Source organism: Cetorhinus maximus, chromosome 32, assembly GCF_964194155.1.
Source record: "Cetorhinus maximus chromosome 32, sCetMax3.hap1.1, whole genome shotgun sequence".
NCBI classification, from domain to species: domain Eukaryota; kingdom Metazoa; phylum Chordata; class Chondrichthyes; order Lamniformes; family Cetorhinidae; genus Cetorhinus; species Cetorhinus maximus.
Genome location: NC_135910.1, coordinates 7,253,054 through 7,271,480, shown reverse-complemented (window position 1 = coordinate 7,271,480; position 18,427 = coordinate 7,253,054). Strand labels below are relative to the sequence as shown.

The following is an 18,427-nucleotide window of genomic DNA, read 5'->3' as shown; positions in this document are numbered from 1 at the left end:
GATCTGCGGGAGGGGAATTGCTCTGATCTGGTTTCACTTTTACGCCCATATTGCCTCATCTGCTTTGTGCAGATTTGCATGTCTCTGACACCAAGAGCTGCAGAAGGGCCACCAGAGGCTCATGGCAACTGACTCCCCCAGATTTCTATTACGCAAGCTCGGAATTGGGCATCCTCGTGAGCTCCGCTGGTCACTGCCGGATAGAAGAAGAAGCCGGAAGGGGAGGGACTGGGAACAGCTTCCTCTTGGGAAATAGCTCAAGGCACCATGTCCTGGTTGGGGGAGGGGACTGGGTGTCAGTTTGGGGTCAAGGGGAGGTGGGAAGGGTACAGGGGAGCCTAGTGGTGCGTGAGAATCTCGGCACGAGGCTGATCCTCAGGGCAGGGCCTCATTTAAATAATTGTGCAGCTCCACGGCTGAACAGCTGCCAGACTGACCCCAACCAGATTGGGAGTCACATTGGGGCTGGGTCTGGGTCATTGGGCGTAGACTTAGGATTGGCTTGGTGGTCTGGCTGGGATTGGATTGAGGTCAGGTTGGGGTCGAATTAAGGATCAGGTCAGGGGTTGGGTTGGGATTGGGTTGAAATCAGGTTGGGGGGTCACATTGGAAGTCAGGGATCAGCTTGGGAGTCGAACTGGGAGGGGGGGTTAGGTCATTGGTTGAGTTGGGGGTCAGGTCAGGGGTCGGGCTGAAGGTCAGTTTGGGGGATTGAGTTGCAGGTCAAGTCGAGGGTCAGGTTGGTTGGGTGTCAGGTTGAGGATCAGGTCGGGGTTGGATAGTGGTCAGTTTGGGGGTCAGGCTGGGGGTCAGATGGGGTTGAGTTGGGGTTCGGGTTAGGGGCTAGGATTTCCCAAAAGGGGTTCAGGGGCAGCTTCCAAGATGGTGGAAGGTAGAATTGAAGCTTCCCCCAAGTGTTGGAAAGTCAGAAGATGAGTGAATCCACACCATTCTCACACATTGCCCACTATTAAAATACCTGGCAGCCAGGACTGACATATCCGTGGAGCCGGGTGACACCATCATCATAATCAGGAGGAAACTAACAGAAAATAAATAAATGGGGAGGTGGTCGGGGCTCTGAAAATCACACCTTGTGTTAAAATATTGAGTAAAACCTTAACTAAGTAAAGTCATGCTGGGAGGTGGGACATATTTCAGGAACAGCATCAACCAGTTGCCAAAATTTGTCTCTTTTCCCTCTCTGTTCATTTCCTCTGCCCTCCCCCACTCTCTTATTCCTTATAGTTTTGCCCAGGTGGCCATCCTTCACATCAGAACCTCAACAGTGACCATTCCATAGTCACTGGAGTAGCGCAATGGGGCTCAACTGGTCTAAACTGGGACTTAGGTTCCATTGAGCCTCAAGATTGATTCTCTTCTCAACTGAGAGGCACACTTTTCTCAGGGAGAGTCGATCAAGGGCAGGAACCTTCAACCCCCTCCTTAAACCAAAAGCGAGAGGTCAAATGGAGGTGGCAACCGCTAGACTGAGCACAGAGCAGGCATTGAACCTGCAAGCTCCTGGTTGTCATGGTTGACCTGTTGGTGGCCTTCTGTCCTGTGAGATGGTGATTTGAGCCGTGGCGGCCAACTCTGTGTTAAACCTTGCCCGGTGTGGCTCAGGAACCCTGCTCTGGCATGACAGTCTCTGCCTCATTTACTGCCGAGGTAGGTAGTGGGCTGAGAAGGTGCATGAGTCGCTGGCCTCTGTTTCCTCTGGGCCCTTGCCTCGGCCAGCTGAGCTTTTCGCTTTTCACCTCGCCCCCTCCAACGTCGTCCCAAACAGTCAGCCTGCAGAGGTCATGGCCGTTGGCAACTGCTTCTCAGTTTTCTCTGTCAATGTTTGCCATCTCCATATCCTTGCAGCAGAGGTATGGATACCCTGCAGGCTGTGACACAATGCCAGTTCACTGTGCAAGAAGGTCTTTGGATATATGGACGTTATCCATCCAATGAATGTGGCTGTACCATCGTTGACCTCATTGGCTTAGTAATGAGTGTATACTGATGGCATTAGCACACCCTAGGACCTCTGAGTTGGTGACCTTGTCCTGCCAAGAGGTATAAAGATACGTTTGAGACAGTGACCTACTCACTGCCTTGACCACTAGGGAAGACCCCCAAAGACATTTTATGTGCAGTATGCCACCCCACCTTTGAACGCCGCTCCCGTTCAGTGCTCAGATGGTTTACACAGTAGCTTTCGATTGCGAGGTGCCTCTTTGACATGAGTCCCGATAACTCAAACAAAGCATTGGTGTGTTTGTAGCAAAAGCAGATCAACCAAGGTTAATTCAGCCTAGGTTGCTCTGTACTTCCAGGAATCTCTTCAGCACTTACAGCTAACAGACGACTTTGGAATGTGCGTTTCCTGACAGATCTACACATTCCGAGAAACTCGGGGAGCTACACGGGCCAAACCTATCCCAGCTCGGATTCTGTTATTTCCGTAGAAGTCAACGGAGAGAATCCACCTCACCCCCCCTTTATTCATAGAATCATAGACCCTTAGGCACAAAAGGAGGCCCATCAGGCCTGTACCAGCTATTACCAATTAGTTCCACTCCCCCTCCATTTATTCCCCCATGGGCCAGCAAATTTCTCCATATTAAGTATTTAACCATTTCCCCTTTGAAAGTCAATCTTGAATCTACTTCCCTTGTCCTTTCGGACAGTGTTTCATCGGGGGAGTATTAGGTTGAATATCTAAAGGGCCCTTGTTTAAACCCCGGTCTCGGCACGATTAGGTGAGTTGCTCTTGTCGAAAGCAGGAACAGGCGCAATGGGCCAAATGGCCTCCTTCTGTGCTGTAACTATTCTATGATTCTATAATGTTTACACAGCAAGAGTAAAAACTAATTCTCCTCATCTCTGGTGCTTTTGCCAATGACATTTAATACATAACTGACCATCCTGCCAGTGGAAAAAGCTTTTCCTTAACAAAAGCTGTCACAATTCTGAACATAATTTTAAACGTGCTGGTTCCTTGTTGAGCTACAGTTCCACTGGAAACACCAGCCCTCTGCTACCTACATCGAGGTTCGAGGCTCAACAACAGATTTTCCAATCGAACACGAGTGACCTGCTGTTTACTGCTGACTTTAGTGTAACACCAACTGGAAAGTTGAGGCTGACTATAACTTGATCCTACCCCCTCCCCTCTAAAGGATGGCCGCATTGTACAACTGGCCACCGAGTGTCTCCTGTCATTGTCCCCGTTGCCAACCTGAGATCAGCATCAGGTCTTTGAAGCAGCTTCAAACCTAGCTATCCCCCTTCATCTATTCATGGCGGCTCCTGGTTTCATCCCATAAGACCATAAGACATAGGAGCAGAAATTAGGCCATTCGGCCCATCGAGTCTGCTCCGCCATTCAATCATGGCTGATAAATTTCTCAACCCCATTCTCCCGCCTTCTCCCCATAACCTTTGATCCCCTTACCAATCAAGAACCTATCTATCTCGGTCTTAAATACACTCAATGACCTGGCCTCCACAGCCTTCTGTGGCAATGAATTCCATAGATTCACCACTCTCTGGCTAAAGAAGTTTCTCCTCATCTCTGTTCTAAAAGGTCTTCCCTTTACTCTGAGGCTGTGCCCTCGGGTCCTAATCTCTCCTACTAATGGAAACATCTTCCCCACGTCCACTCTATCCAGGCCTTTCAGTATTCTGTAAGTTTCAATCAGATCCCCCCCCCTCCTCCATCAAGTTTAACTCATCCTGGAAGAATTGGTCACAAGAATAGTACAAAAAAGCAGATTTTTTTTTATAAATGAGAGAAACTTGTAAGTGCTGATGCTGAAAGAGACTTGGGTGTGCTTGTACAGGGGAACACAGAAAGTTAGCATGGAGGTACAGCAAGCAGGAAGGCAAATGGTGTGTTGGCCTTTATTGCAAGGCGATTGGAATGCAAGAATAATTAAGTCATGCTACAGTTGTGCAGGGTTTGGGTGAGACCACATCTGAAATTACATGTGCAGTTTTGGTCTCCACATTTAAGAAAGGGTATGCTTGCATTGGAGGTGGTAGAGTAAATATTCACTAGATTGGTCCCTGGGATGAGGGGTTGTCCTCTGATGAGAGGATGACTAAATTGGGCTTATATTCCCTGGAGTTTGGAATCTACAGAATTCTGAAGGGGCTTAATAGGGTGGACGCTGACAGATTGTTCCCGCCGTTCGGGGAAATCTAAAACATGGGGGCACAGTCTCAGGATAAAGGTCCGATCATTTAGGACTGAGATTAGGAGAAATTTCTTCACTCAGAGGGTTGTGAACCTTAGGAATTGTCTACCCCCCCAGAGGGTTGTGGATGCTCCATCGTTGAAGGCTGGAATAGGCAGATTTTTGGCCTTTCAGGGAATGAAGGAATATGGGATATGAGTGGGAAAATGGAGTTGAAGTCCAAGATCAGCCTTGATCATGTTGAATAGCAGAGCAGGCTCGATGGGCCGAGTGGTCTACCCCTACTCCTGTTTCTTATGTTCTTATGTAATCCTCTGACACCACTTTCCAGACACAGTAAATTTGGAAAAGATTTGTGACATAGCTGACTGGGATGTGTACATAGCATGAAGGAACTTGCGTTTATGAGCACCTTTCACACCCTCAGGACACCAAAGGTGCTTTACAGCCAACGAAGTACTTATGAAGCATAAACAGAACATTCTGGCAACACTAGGCAGGTCAGGGACAAGGACAAAGTTAATGGGGCTGAATCGTAGCCCCCATTATTGGGTGGTTTGGGGATCAGATCAGAGGTTGAAATTCCAAAAATCTGAAAGAGGGACTTGAGTAACCTCAAACGCACTTCATTCCGATTTTACTGGAGCTGGGGTGGGGGACTGACAGTCAATCCACTCACGGGAGGCAGGTTGGTCATTTAAATATTATAGAACATAGAGCCATAGAAATATAATGGCACAGAAAGAGGCCATTCAGCCCATAGTGTCTACACCAGCTGAAAATTAAAACATTTTTAAAAATAACTAGTTTCCCATTTTATTCCCACATTCCAGCACTTGGTCCGTAGCCTTGCAGGTTACAGAACTTCAGGCGCTGACCCACGTGCCTTTCAAAAGAGCTGAGTGTTTCTGCCTCCACCATCAAACCAGGCAGCGAATTCCAAACACCCACCCACCATCCTCTGGGTGAAGAAGTATTTCCTCCTGTCCCCTCTAATCCTTCTACCAATCACCTTCAATCTGTGCCCCCTGCTAACTGACCTCTCCGCTAGGGGAAACAAGTCTTCCCTGTCTACTCTATCTAGGCCCCCCTCATAATTTTGTACCCCTCAATCAAGTCACCCCTCAGCCTCCTCTGTTCTAAGGAAAACAACCCCAGCCTATCCAATCTTTCCTCACAGCTGCAATTTTCCAGCCCTGGCAACATTCTTGTAAACCTCCTCTGTACCAGTGCAATTCTGACCTTCCCGTTGTGTGGTGACCACATCTGGACGCAAAATTCCAGCTGTGGCCTAACCAGCGTTTTATAATGAGGTGGCACGCCTTTATTTTAACAATCATCCTGTTTTTAATGTATGTTGGCCGGATTTCCCAGACCTTGGGAGGTGAGGTTAGAGCCTTCACAGCAATGGTAAGGAAGAACAGGAGTTACCCAGTGAACACCCATCTCGCAATCTGTCTCACCCCTCCCCACCACTGGACTCCTTTAACCTCCATCAGCAGACCCTCCTCCCCCCCCACTCCACCTTACCATTGGGATCCCCATGCCCCCATCAACCTCTGCCCCTCGCTACAACTACCTGCTCACCTCAGTTGTGGCCTTGTTCTCTAGGCTCCCCCGCTCCAACCCGTCAGTCATACTCTCTGTGGTCAGGAATCCAATAGAAAAAGCATTTGAAGGAATTCTGCAGGCAAGATCTGCACGACATTTGAGAAACTCACTCTTCCAAGGTTTCCTGTCCACAAAAAAGCCGCCGCGGCCCACCCAGAATGAGCCTTTAGGCCAAAAGCCAGGCCAACATCCAACTGAGAAGACAGGCCAGGCCTCAACTTAACATCTCATTCGGGACAAGTAGGGGAGGAGAAAAAAAGGGATCAGACCCTCTATCGCCCAAAAAATGTTCTTTGAACAAGCGAACGAGAGCATTTTAATTGGCAGTTTATTTTCTCAAAGTGAGGTCTTGCCCCCTATAGGCCTGTCCACAGTTCTACTGCCAAGGGCGATGTAGTTGAGGAGCCAATGGGGTTTGGTAGAAAGATTGAGATGAGATTTCTCACATGCCTGACGAGAATCGGTGATAACCATCACAATAGTCAGTCTAAAGTTAGTCAGCAAGATAATCAGTGAGTTCCATCTCCAGTTTTTCAGCTGCAACATCTAGTTTATCTCCATCAACTTGATTCTAGTCAAAGTGGAATCTGGTGTGATAACAGCATTGAGTTGTGGCTCAATTCAATAAAAGCCAAACTCATAAGGCTTTAAGACCTCAGCTCTACAACCTTTGTGCAGACGCTCTTATCTGGACAGCAGCAGTGGTCTTGAGGCCACTGTTTACGTGTCAGCTTCAGTTGGAGTGAAGCCAAATCCGAATATTTCAAGAGCAAAACAAATACTCTGCGCCTCACAATGAAAGGGCATAGTTCATACCCATGATTCCTCAGTTGGCAGGTCCCCAACCTTGCTCATGCTGCGAGGCGGGGGGATAGCCAATTAAGACCTTGGGTCACTCCAGGACATCATCTCCTGGTGCCAGACGAGAGTGGCAGAGCTGGGCAACAGGTGACCAGCCTACCTACAAAGTGGAGCTAGTCCTCCCAAAGCATGGTTCCACCTCCACAGCTACCATAGCTACACTGATGCTGCACATTTCAAATATAATGGAAGGCCATTCTGCAATTGGCACTGACAGAGTGTACAGACAGCTCTCCCACTGTACTTCACACTTTTTTTTTTGTTAAGTAGGTCCATTTTGACACAAGAGCTTTTTTTGGAATTTTTGGCTTCGACAGAGCGAATCACTGAGCCTGAAAGTTGTGGGCTCAGTCACATGATCTGAATTGACACATGGGGCAGTACTGAGGAGATGTTAAACTACTCCCTGCCAGCCCAGCCAGTACTATGGTACTATGGTGAAGAGCCGAGAGTTTCTCCGGGTGCCCTGGCCAACATTCCTCCGAACGCAACAACGCCAGGAAGCCAGAGGGGCTGTTCAGCCATCTGCAGGCAGGCCCTGGGAAATGATTCATGGCTATGTCGCCTGCCACGACTGGCGACCATTCACAGAGTGATTGCGACACAGGTTCAGAGGAGATTTACTGGAACGGTTCCAGGGATGTCCAATTTTCACGACGCGGCTAGGTTAGGGGCAGATGGTGGCATAGTGGTAATGTCACCAGACTAGGAATCTAGTGGCCCAGGCTAATGCCCTGGGGACAAAATGCTGGAGAACTCAGCAGGCCTGACAGCGTCTGTGGCGAGAGTAACAGAGTTGACCTTTCGAGTCCTATGACCCTCCTGAAGAGTCATGCAGACGCGAAACGTCAACTCTGCTTCTCTCGCCGCTGACGCTGTCAGACCTGCTGAGTTCTTCAGCATTTTCTGTGTTTGTTTCAGATCTCCAGCATCTGCAGTATTTTGCCTCTATCTTAATGCTCAGGGGACGTGGGTTCAAATCCCACCACAGCAACCGGTGGAATTTAAATTCAATTAATAAAATCTGGACGGCCTTTTTAAAGGCCAATAGCCTTGATCCTTCCCTTGTGTCTTTTTCATGTCAGAACATCCTCTGAAACATAGGTCCCCAGCCTGGTGTCTGTTGCGTGTCCTCTTTTCATTTACCGTCATCCTTGCCTCACTCACTTGCCTTGAGCTCAGATCCTTTGGGCAGGGTTTTGGGTCCTAATGTCTGTTGGACTTTAATTGGACTTTAACTGACCTCTCTTGGCTACCCGCTGCCTGTGAGTGGGTAGCCCTTCCGCCCCCAATCCCATGTCCGGGAAAATAGCTCGGAATGGGATGATGCTGGCATCACTTGCCTGGATGAGTGCAGCTCCAACAACACTTGAGAAGCTCAACACCATCCAGGGCAAAGCAGCCATACTTGATTGGCGCCCCATCCACCACCTTCAACCTCCACTCCCTCCACCACTGACGCACAGTGGCAGCAGTGTGTGTACCGTCTACAAGATGCACTGTAGAAACTCACCAAGTCTCCTTCGACAGCACCTTCCAAACCCACGACCACTACCATCTAGAAGGATGAGGGCAGCAGGTAGATGGGAACACCACCACCTGGAGGTTCCCCTCCAAGTCACTCACCATCCTGACTTGGAAATATATCGGCCGTTTCTTCACTGTCGCTGGGTCAAAATCCTGGAACTCCCTCCCTAACAGCACTGTGGGTGTACCTACACCACATAGACCACAGCGGTTCAAGAAGGCAGATCGCCGCCACCTTCTCAAGGGCAATTAGGGATGGGCAATAAATGCTGACCTAGTCAGCGACGTCCACACTCCATGAATGAATAAATTTTAAAAAGCATGTCAATCGGTGGTGTGAAATTACACACCTGTTCTTGCCCCTGTATCAGGGAGAAGATTCTGCCTTTTCTGGGTACCACTTCCAACTTCCCTAATTTCAATAGCTCCCTATGCCTGATGTGCCCTGCCTTGGCTCTCTGTGTAACCTCCTCCAGCCCTCCGAGTCTTTCCCGAGAGAGGTTTAGAGAGGGAATTTCAGGCCTTATGGCCTAAGCAGCTGAAGACACGACTGCCAATGGTGGAGCAATTAAAATTGGGAATTGGCATGAGGCCAGACCTGGAGTAAAGCTTGGGGATCTCCGAATATAGTGTAGGGTCAGTGGAGGTTACAAAGATAGGGAGGGGGTGACGACAATGAGGGATCTGAATGTGAGGAAGAGAATTTTAACGTTGAGGTGTTGCTGGAGTGGGGACCAGCGTAGGTCAGTGAGCACAGGGGTGAACAGAATTTCACCCCTCTCGATTTCCCTCAGTTTCTGGGGTAAATTGAACTTTGTCTGATAAAATGGGCAACATATCGAATTCACCGAACATTGAACACCCTGCCTTGTTTCTCAGGAAAGAGCTTTGTAAGGACTGGCAGCTAATTTGATATCAAAGTTAAGATTACCTCCGTCTGCATGTGTGTGCATATGTTAACATGTGTGCACATATGTGTGTGCATTTATGTGTGGCCAAAATCTTGCAGGGTGACAGGGAAAGAGAAGGAGGCTGGGACCAATAGGATAGCTCTTTCAAAGAGCCAGAATGGGCAGAATGGCCTCCTACTGTTCCACAACCTTTGTTTTTCCTTTGCTCGCTGTTTCACTCCCTCCCTTTTCTTCCCCGTTTGTCTGTCACTTTTTTCTCCCCCCTGTTTCACACTTTACCCTGTTCCGATCCGACCCTTGCTGTGTATCTCCTCTAGGACAGAGGCTGCTGTGTGAATCTGAAGCTTCTCCCTAATACAGGCCTTTACCATTGTGAAGGGGTTTGATAGGGTGGGTGTAGAGATGATGTTACAGCTTTGAGGCGGGGGGAGATGCGTGGGCCAGAACTAGGGAGTCTAAATTTACCCCAGACATGAAAATAGAAAATGCTGGAATTACTTACACCTCTGTGGAAAGAGAAAAGCAGAGCTAACAGGCTGAATTTCCATTTACGGGTTCCGCCCCTACCCACTGGAGAAAATGCAGAGCGGGACTCCGCACAGTGGGGAGATGTTAGTAGCGTAGTCATGGCAACGTCACTGGACTAGTAATCCAGAGGCCCAGCCTAATGCTCTGGGGACACGGATTCAAATCCCCACCACAGCAGCTGGTGGAATTTAAATTCAGTTAATAAATCTGGAATTATAAAGCTAGTCTCAGTAATGGTGATCATGACAACTATCATCAATTATCATAAAAACCCATCTGATTCGCTAATGTCCTTTAAGGGAGGAAATCTGCCATCCTTACCCGGTCTGGCCTACATGTGACTCCAGACCCACAGCAATGAGGCTGACTCTTAACTGCCCCTTTGAAATGGCCCAGCAAGCCTCTCAGTTCAAGGGCAATTAGGGATGGGGCAGCAAATGCTGGCCTTACCAGCAACACCCCCATCCCACGAAAGAACAAAAGGAGAAAAGGTGCTGGCATTGAGATCTGCCGGTGAAGACGATTTTCAAGGAGGTGGGAGCCCTGTCCAACTAAGGCTGGAGGGCAAATAGGAGGCCCTCAGGCACTGACAGCAGCCCCACCATCAGAGGTGGGAGTTTCTGATGTAGATAGGAGAAAGAGAAGGCACCTCAAGATGGAGTATTTTTAAAAACTTGAGAAATAAGAAGAGGGAAATTTGAATCAGCCTCAGGACATTGGCTTTATTGGATCCTTTATTGGCTTCAGTGGGCTATCTACCCCTTGTGGGCAGGTAGCCACCTACTCCCGCACCACCACCCCCTCATGGCCCACCCACCCAAACTCAGCTCTTCAAAGGAGGTCCTAAGGCTGGACCACGCAGGCAAATTGGTACACCAGCTGGTGTTGGGAGCTGACAGGTCCGTCCCCCACGGCTGCTTAAGAATTCTTCCCAGTGTTTCAGGTCAAGGACATTTCATCAGGACTGGAAAAAGCTGGAGATGTAAAACATTTTAAGTACAGAGGCAGGGGAGTAGGGTGGTTGGAAGGAAAGGGAAGGCCTGTGAAGGGGTGGAAGGTAGGAGAGATGGTGTGAGGCAAAAGAAAATGGCTACGGGACAAGTAAAGAAACAAAAGATGGGTGTAGAGGGGGTGTAAATGGCAAAAGTGGAATCATCACCAATAGCTGCTGTCTGAAAAAGGAGGTGAGGGCGGAGGTTATGAACTGCTGAGTAGTTCCAGCATTTCCTGTTTTTAGTTCCAGTGCCTGCAGTATTTTACACCAATAATTCCCATAGGGAATTCAGGGGGAACTGCTTCACCAGGAGAGTGGTAAGAAAAGAGCGAGGAGGTGGTAACGTTGTGGTAATGTCACTGGACTAGTAACCTGGGGACATGGGTTCAAATCCCACCACGGAAGCTGGTGGAATTTAAATTCAATTAATGAATCTGGAATTGAAAAGCTAGTTTCAGTAACAGTGACAATGGAACTATCTTTGATTGTTGTTAAAAATCCATCTGGTTCACTAGTGTCCCTTTAGGGCGGGAAATCTGCCGTCCTTACCCGGCCTGGCCTACATGTGACTCCAGACCCACAGCAAAGTGGTTGACTCTTAACTGACCTCTCAACAAGGGCAATTAGGGATGGGCATTAAATTTTAGCCTCGCCGGCGATGCCCACATCCCATGGACGAATAAATTAAACAAAGTAGAAGGGGAGGAGGCTGGTGTTGGGCCTGAATGGCCTGTTTCCTGTGCTGTAGACTCTGTGGACCACTTAGGCCAGTCCCATTTGACCCATTCTTTCATCTTTCTCTCTAGATACAGACGGAAGCGTACGCTGCAGCTGTGAAACAGTCAACGTCACACTCATGATGCACAGTCTGATCGTCCCATCGGCAGAATTTGCTGACAAGCTGCTGGTACAATATCCTTTCAGTTGAAGGTTCCCCCCGCCGCCGACAGTGATAGAGCGCTCGCGACGCTGTGCCATTCTGTGAAAATATCTCATTCAGTTAAGATTTCCGTTCGAACAGCGGATGACAAGCTGAAGAGTTGAGGAATTTTCCCTCAAGGGCAGGTTAAGGGGTGAACTGAGTGAGGTGCTTGAGATGATTAAAGGATTTGATAGGATTGGGGGAAATCTGGGGTCGGGGCGGGGGGTGGGGGGTGGAATCCAGAAGGGGGCAGAACCTTTAAACTACAGTTTGACAATTTAGAGGGGATGGCAATGGAAATCTGGAACTCAAAAAGCTGTTGAGACTGGGAGGGTCAGTTGAAAATTTTAAAGGTGAGATCAGTAGTTTTTTTTATTATTAGCTAAGGCTGTTGTTCCAATCCCTGTAGAGATCAATAACTTTCAAGAAGAGATGTGAATTTCCAGAGACTGATGGAAAGAATCACATGACACAATTTCACGTTTTAAGGCTTTTACTGTAACAAACTAACTAAAATCAACTTCGACTAAACGTGAAAATAAAAGCAAAATGCTGCAGGTCCTGGAAATCTGAAATGAAAACAGGAAATTCTGGAAAAGCTCAGCAGGTCTGGCAACACCTGTGGGGAGAGAAACAGAGTTAACATTTTGAGTCCGTATGACTCTTCAGAGCCGACTAAACATTAATCAATGGGCAATTAATGCACCAAACTACAGAAATGGTATCCTTATTTAATTCCTAACTGGACTGAAAACCCCACATCGAGGCTATACATTACACGCCACTCTCCACAGAAATGTAGTCCTGTATGTAAAGTCCCAAACTCCTCCCGGCTTTTACAGGATCACTTTTCTTTGACCCATTCGGATGAATCTTCTAGTGTGTCCTTTTAAACAAAGTCCCTTCACTCAATCTTCTGAACATAATTGAATAGACTTCCATTAGCAAGGCTCCCTCTGGCGACTCCTTGGTCTTTTACTCTCCACAAGCCTCAGTCCTTCGAATCAGGAATCCATCCTCACCAGCATTCTACTTAGTGGTTAACTCAAAAACAATCCTTTTCTTCTGCCTGTTATGGGTCTGCTTCTCCAAATCTCTCAAACTGTGCATAATGACGATAGGGCCATCTGGATTTCCAATTCTCCTCATTATTCATACTTGATCAGTAAAAGCATGAGCTTTTATTATTATATTATCATTATTTTTTATTATTATATTATCATTATTTTTTATTATTATATTATCATTATTTTGACAAGTGAGGTGGATTGTTGACTTTGCTTGATTGATATCTTTAGGTGGTTATAATCTGTTGTTCTTTCTGTGCTCTCTCTTGTCAATATCTTGATGTTTATTTGGATAAGATTAGGAGGTATGAAGTGGTTGAAGCCTCTGTTATTGATACTTTAATGGTCTGTCTGATTGACGGTTTCATAGGGTTGTAGGAACATCAGGTTTTTTTAAAGAACATTCTGAATGTTTTTTTCTCAGCAGTTCCACACATGCCATTGTTATTTTTACATGGCTTATTGGTTATGTACCTAGTGCATAATGGGTGAACGGGCATAGAAGGGGCTTGAGTTGACATGGAGAGGATGAGGGGCCATGGGAAGTGGCTGATGAGCATTAATTGGCATTGATTTGGCATGGAAGGCATGAATGACATGGGGAGTGTGTGGGGGGATAAGATGGTGTGAGGGGTGAAGGCTATAGGGCCTAATTGCTTTAATTACAGCTAGGACAAAGTCCCAGAGAACCAAGGTGGACTTAAGCAGCCCGCCTTGGCATTCGCCCAGCCCTGTGACCACCCTGCGCTCTGCTTCTGAGCTCGTCATGCCTGATTGTATCCCACACTCACCTCCCCAGAGCAAAAATTGCACGCTTTGGGGGCCTTTAAACCGAGATGGGCCTGACAAGCTGGGAAATAGATCCCCACCTCAGTAGCGAAAGCCTGGCCCTGAGAGTCCATGAGTCTATGTGTAGGAGGATGAGCTGCCCCTCCTTTGAGACCAGGTGTTAAAACTTGCTCTTTACTTTAAAGAAGTTTCGATTTGAGTTTCCGTCTCCGTAGCAGGGGGTTCACGTGGGTTTGTCTCCGGGCCGATTTCGTGGGAGGTCACCACCACCACCTCACCCCTCGCCAAAGTACTCCATTTTACCTCGGATTAAAGGGGACAGCTTTGAACGTAAACATCTACAAAATTCCAGCAGCTGTAACAGCATTGAGGGTTAGGAAACCAAGATGGGGCAAATGAGGTCAAAATGCCGATGAGCCTTGAACGAATTGAAGGCTTGAGGGGCTGAATGACCTCCTCCCTTTTCTGTGTTCCCTTGACGTGTGATTCAACCTGCCTGTTAAAAGCGTTAGAAAAGTCTTCATTGCCTTATCAGCTAGTCAGAAAAAATTGAACCTGTTCACTTCCAGAAAAGAGCTAAGAAAAAGTCCCACTGGTTGTTAAAGTAGCTACGCAGCGAGATTCTAGATAGCCAGACCATACAGAGATGTTCTACCTCAGCAGGAAACAGAAACCCTTATCTACCAGACTTGAGAACTCGAGGTAATTCTGCGAGTCACTAAATTCTCTGAACAAGGCCTTTCAAAGGAGAAGTTCACGAAATGGGGAAGTCTCGGCCTTGAGGATTTCCCCTAGCTTTTCACCGTCTAGGGTGTGAGATCAGTGCTGCACACCCTCGAAGGCTGGGTGCTCCCAGCGGGGGCCAACTCCTCTTGAAAATCGTGGCGGAGAGAGTGCCAGAAAGTTGGTGGGGGGGGAGGAAGGGACGGGAGGCAAATCAGCCCAGCGGCTGTCGAAAGAGGGCCGTTTTCAGGGCTATGTAATGACTTGACAGACTGGACAAGTTTCAACAATAAACAGGTAAAGTTTATTAAAGAGAGCTTTTCAGATGCTGCATATTCGATCAGGACCCTCGTCAGGAAGCCCCACCCACCCCACCCCGGATTACTCGTGCTTAGAGCTCATTGGTCGGAGCCTCTAAGAACATCACGTGACCCCTGATAGACAGCTATACCTTCAATTACCTTGCAGGATTTTGAGAACCCATATTAACGTTCCCCATTAACCTCCCAATTCCAGCCAAAAACGCCCCTAATTTCCCTTTCCTCAGAGCCATCACTTATGGACCTTCATTGTTCTAATGTACATGGGGTGCAAACAACCCTCGTCAGGAAGCCCCACCCTCCCCACCCCAGATTACTCAGATTACACATGGCCCTTGTCACTAACTAGCCAGTGATAACAAAGATTCAGAATCCTCCTCTAGCTCTAATTTGCAAGGGGCTGGTGTTGGCTGCAAAATGGCTGACGTGGGCAATGGTTCGGTTTGGCAAGGCCCGAGACCGATTAAACTCGATTCACGTTGCCGACCCTGGTTGGGTATATTCCTGGATTTTTGACCACATGACCCGCTACCACACTCCTGCCATTGGTCGCCCAATGTGTCCATCCACCTTCCCACAGCCAATTGGAAAGCAAGAAGCTTCCTCATTACCCAATTGGATCACTCTTGGCTGTCAGTCAATCAGCCTGTTTTCCACATCTCCAGTGTGATCATGCATGTGATCACGGTGAAGTATCGGCTGAGGAAGAGTGACTTGTAAACAGAAGGACCCTTAGCAAGGGGAGAACAGAGATTAGCGAGAGGGAGGACATGGACCGCTGATGGTAGAAGTATAAAGAAGATCATTAAAAAGCCAAATGGGGACAAAAGGAAGGAAGTCGATTTGTACAGATATTCATTGGGCCACAGTTGGAGTTTGTTTGCACCCCATGTACATTAGAACAATGAAGTGATGGCTCTGAGGAAAGGGAAATCATGGGTGTTTTGACTGGAATTGGAAGGTTAATGGGGAACGTTAATATGGGTTCTGAAAATCCTGCAAGGTTTTGATCACAGAAATGGTGACACATGGCCCTTGTCACCAACTAGCCAGTGATAACAAAGATTCAGTATCCTCCTGAGGAGAACAAGGCAGGCAACAAGCTTATTAGAACATGACCAGCAGCGGGAATCGTGACGGGCTGGGGGAGCAAGATTTGGTGGCAAAAATCAGTTTCCCGATGGCGGGAAATTAGTTTGGATCTTGTTCTCCCGACTTTCGTGGCGGGTTAAAGGCAGGGTGAGTGTCCTGCCGATCGATGTCGGGAAATCCCACTTGCATCTCATGGTCATTAAAAGCCCAACACACCACCCCCCCTCCAAATTAAGCACCCCGCCAGCGGGAATTTAGAGCATCCTGTCTCGCAACTGTACCTAAGTGACGTGCACCCGGCGAGGTAGACATTCCGGGCAGTGGATGCTGCTTTCACCACACGGTCACTGAGGGATACCTGCTGCCTGAGGCAGGGCTAACACCGGACCCGGGTTGTGCCATGGCTGGGCATGGGGAGGGTGGGATCGAGCCAGGACTTGGTGGGGAGGGGTGGGGGAGGCCGGGAGCAGAGTGGAAGAGGGAATGGCTGACCTATCGCTGTTTAAAGATGGCGCCGGGACATTAGAGCCTATGAGGTAATGGCGGAGCGTTGCCACAAGATTCAATGTTTCCTCGCGGCTGCATAACTAATGAGCTGAATGGCGTAACCTCTCACATGTTCAGCTGCCCCACTGTCCAGTGGAAGTCACTCAGACTTTCGTGGACTGAGTCTCTGGAATGGAAAATTCTGCCCATGGAAAAGCTAGATAAGTACACGAGGGAGAAAGAAGGATACGATGATGGGGTTTAGCTGAAGTGGGCTAGTATGGAGCATAATAACTGCATGGAGCAGTCGGGCCAAATGGCCTGCTTCTGTGCCGTGAAAGTTTACACAATAACCAGTGTGACTACTGAGGCAGAGCCAAGCGCATGTTCTCCAAGGGTATTGAGAAAGCATTTGGAAATGAAGAAGACTTGAGGATGCAAGGAAAGGACAGGGATTAAAGAAGTCAGCGGCGATGGAAGAGTGAGCAGCATAAGGGCAATGGGCCGACCAGCCTCCTTCAATGATCCTTAACTCCCAGCCACTTACCGGGATGCGTCTGGGGAAAAACGCAATCAGCTCCGTGTGAAGATCTGCTACCTTGTCAGGTAAAGTGTATAAAATGTGTGTGCTAATGAAATTATAGTTGTTGATTGTCCACCCCCAACGCCCCAACACCATCATAGCAGGTTTAGGGCTATAGGGTAATGGAGGAATATCCATGTTTGGTCCTTGGGCCTCCTAACTCTGCTGCATGAGATTGCTGCCTACCTCAGCGAGCTTATTACTAAGTGTGAGACTGCCGCTCCTATGGTTTGGTGCACTCCCCAGTGTGGTACTCAGCTATGCTGACCATGGACCTCCCAGCTTGGAACCTAGGTCAGTGCGGTGTTACCTGATCTTGGCCATATTTGCAATAAGGGTTGCCTAACGCGCCATATGACCAGGGTTAGCCCTGCCTCAGTTGGCAGCACCTCTCACCTCTGAGTCGCAAGGTTCTGTGTTCGAACCCCTCTCCGGGTGCTTGGGGACGTAGTCCAGGCTGGCACCGCCAGTGCAGTACCGAAGGAGTGCTGCGCTGTTGGACTTGCCGTCTCTCGGATGAGACATTAAACCGAGACTCCATCTGCCAGCTCAGAGACCCCACGGCACTATTTGGAAGAAATGCAGGGGGAGTTCTCCCCAGTGCCCTATCCCTCAGTCCAACATCACCTCAAACAGATAACCTGGTCATTATCACATTGCTGTTTGTGGGAGCTTGCTGTGCACATAATGGCTGCCGTGTTTCCTGCATGACAACAGTAACTACACTCATTGGATGCAAAGTGCTTGAGACATTTGGTAATTATGCCCAGTTCCTGATCACCAACCTTATGAATAGCGTCCGGGTGGGTACATTGGATTGGTCACTGCCATGATGCCATGCCTAGTAGAAAATTTGCCAAAACCCATTGGCATAACTCGCACGTGATGAGTGGCTCCTTGAAGGGGATGTTTGGAGCGGGGGAGGTGGGGTGGGTGGTGTGGTGGGTATCATTGACCAGGAGAGGAGTGGGGAGCATGGGGGGGAAGTGAAGCTCCACCTCACAAGACCTTCCTAGTGCCCTGTCCAACATTCAACCCTCCACCAGTACCAGGAACGGATGACCTGGTCATTACCACAATGCTGTTTGTGGGGGCTTGCTGTGCGCAAATTGGCTGCTGTGTTTCCTGCAGTACAGCAGTGCTTATGCTTCCAAAAGTACTTCATTGGCTGTAAAAGTGTTTTGGGAAGTCCTGGGGTTGTGGAAATTGGTGGATGAATGCAGGTTTCGTCTTTTATTAGTTGCCAAATTTATCCCAACTCTAACGGGATACGCGTGTAAAATTTGGAAGATGGGGCGGGGTGGGGAGGAGGGAAGGGAGCGAATGCTGTGCTCTTCTCGAAATATCTCTGTTGTCCTCCAGGTACTGGATAACACATTATCCCGCTGCATTCACAGTGGACAGCAAGCTGGAGGATGTGATGTCACAGTTCTGGGAACTGGTCCGAAATGAAGGCGACGAATCTCACTGTCAGCTCATCGACACCTCAAACATGTGAGAACAACTCCTCTTTCTGACCCGGGAAACAACCAATCCCCAGCTTCACCTGGTGGCTCGATGAGCAGGACTCACTCTCGCCTCAGAGTCACGCTGGAGTCAAAAGGTCATGGGTTCAAGACCCACTCCAGCACTGTGAGCACAAAATCCAGGCTGACACTCCCGGTGCAGCACTGAGCGAGTGCTGCATTGTCAGAGGTGTCATCATTAAACCGGGGCGCCATCTGCCATCTTGGATGAATGTAACAGATCCCAATGCAACTATTTCATCCATCAGCCAACATGACCACAACAGTGATCATGTTACTGTTTCTGGAATTTATGTT

The 18,427-nt window shown here is 48.4% G+C and overlaps 1 protein-coding gene across 1 annotated transcript in view; it reads left to right on the top strand.

The window, feature by feature from the left end:
- Positions 1-18,427, top strand: part of rasgrp4 (RAS guanyl releasing protein 4) — a 165,648-nt gene that overhangs the window by 84,697 nt on the left and 62,524 nt on the right. The window contains exons 3-5 of the mRNA XM_078533095.1: positions 11,429-11,534; positions 16,565-16,627; positions 17,967-18,098. Of these exons, the coding sequence (XP_078389221.1) occupies positions 11,429-11,534; positions 16,565-16,627; positions 17,967-18,098 (301 nt within the window). The remainder of the gene's footprint in view (positions 1-11,428; positions 11,535-16,564; positions 16,628-17,966; positions 18,099-18,427) is intronic.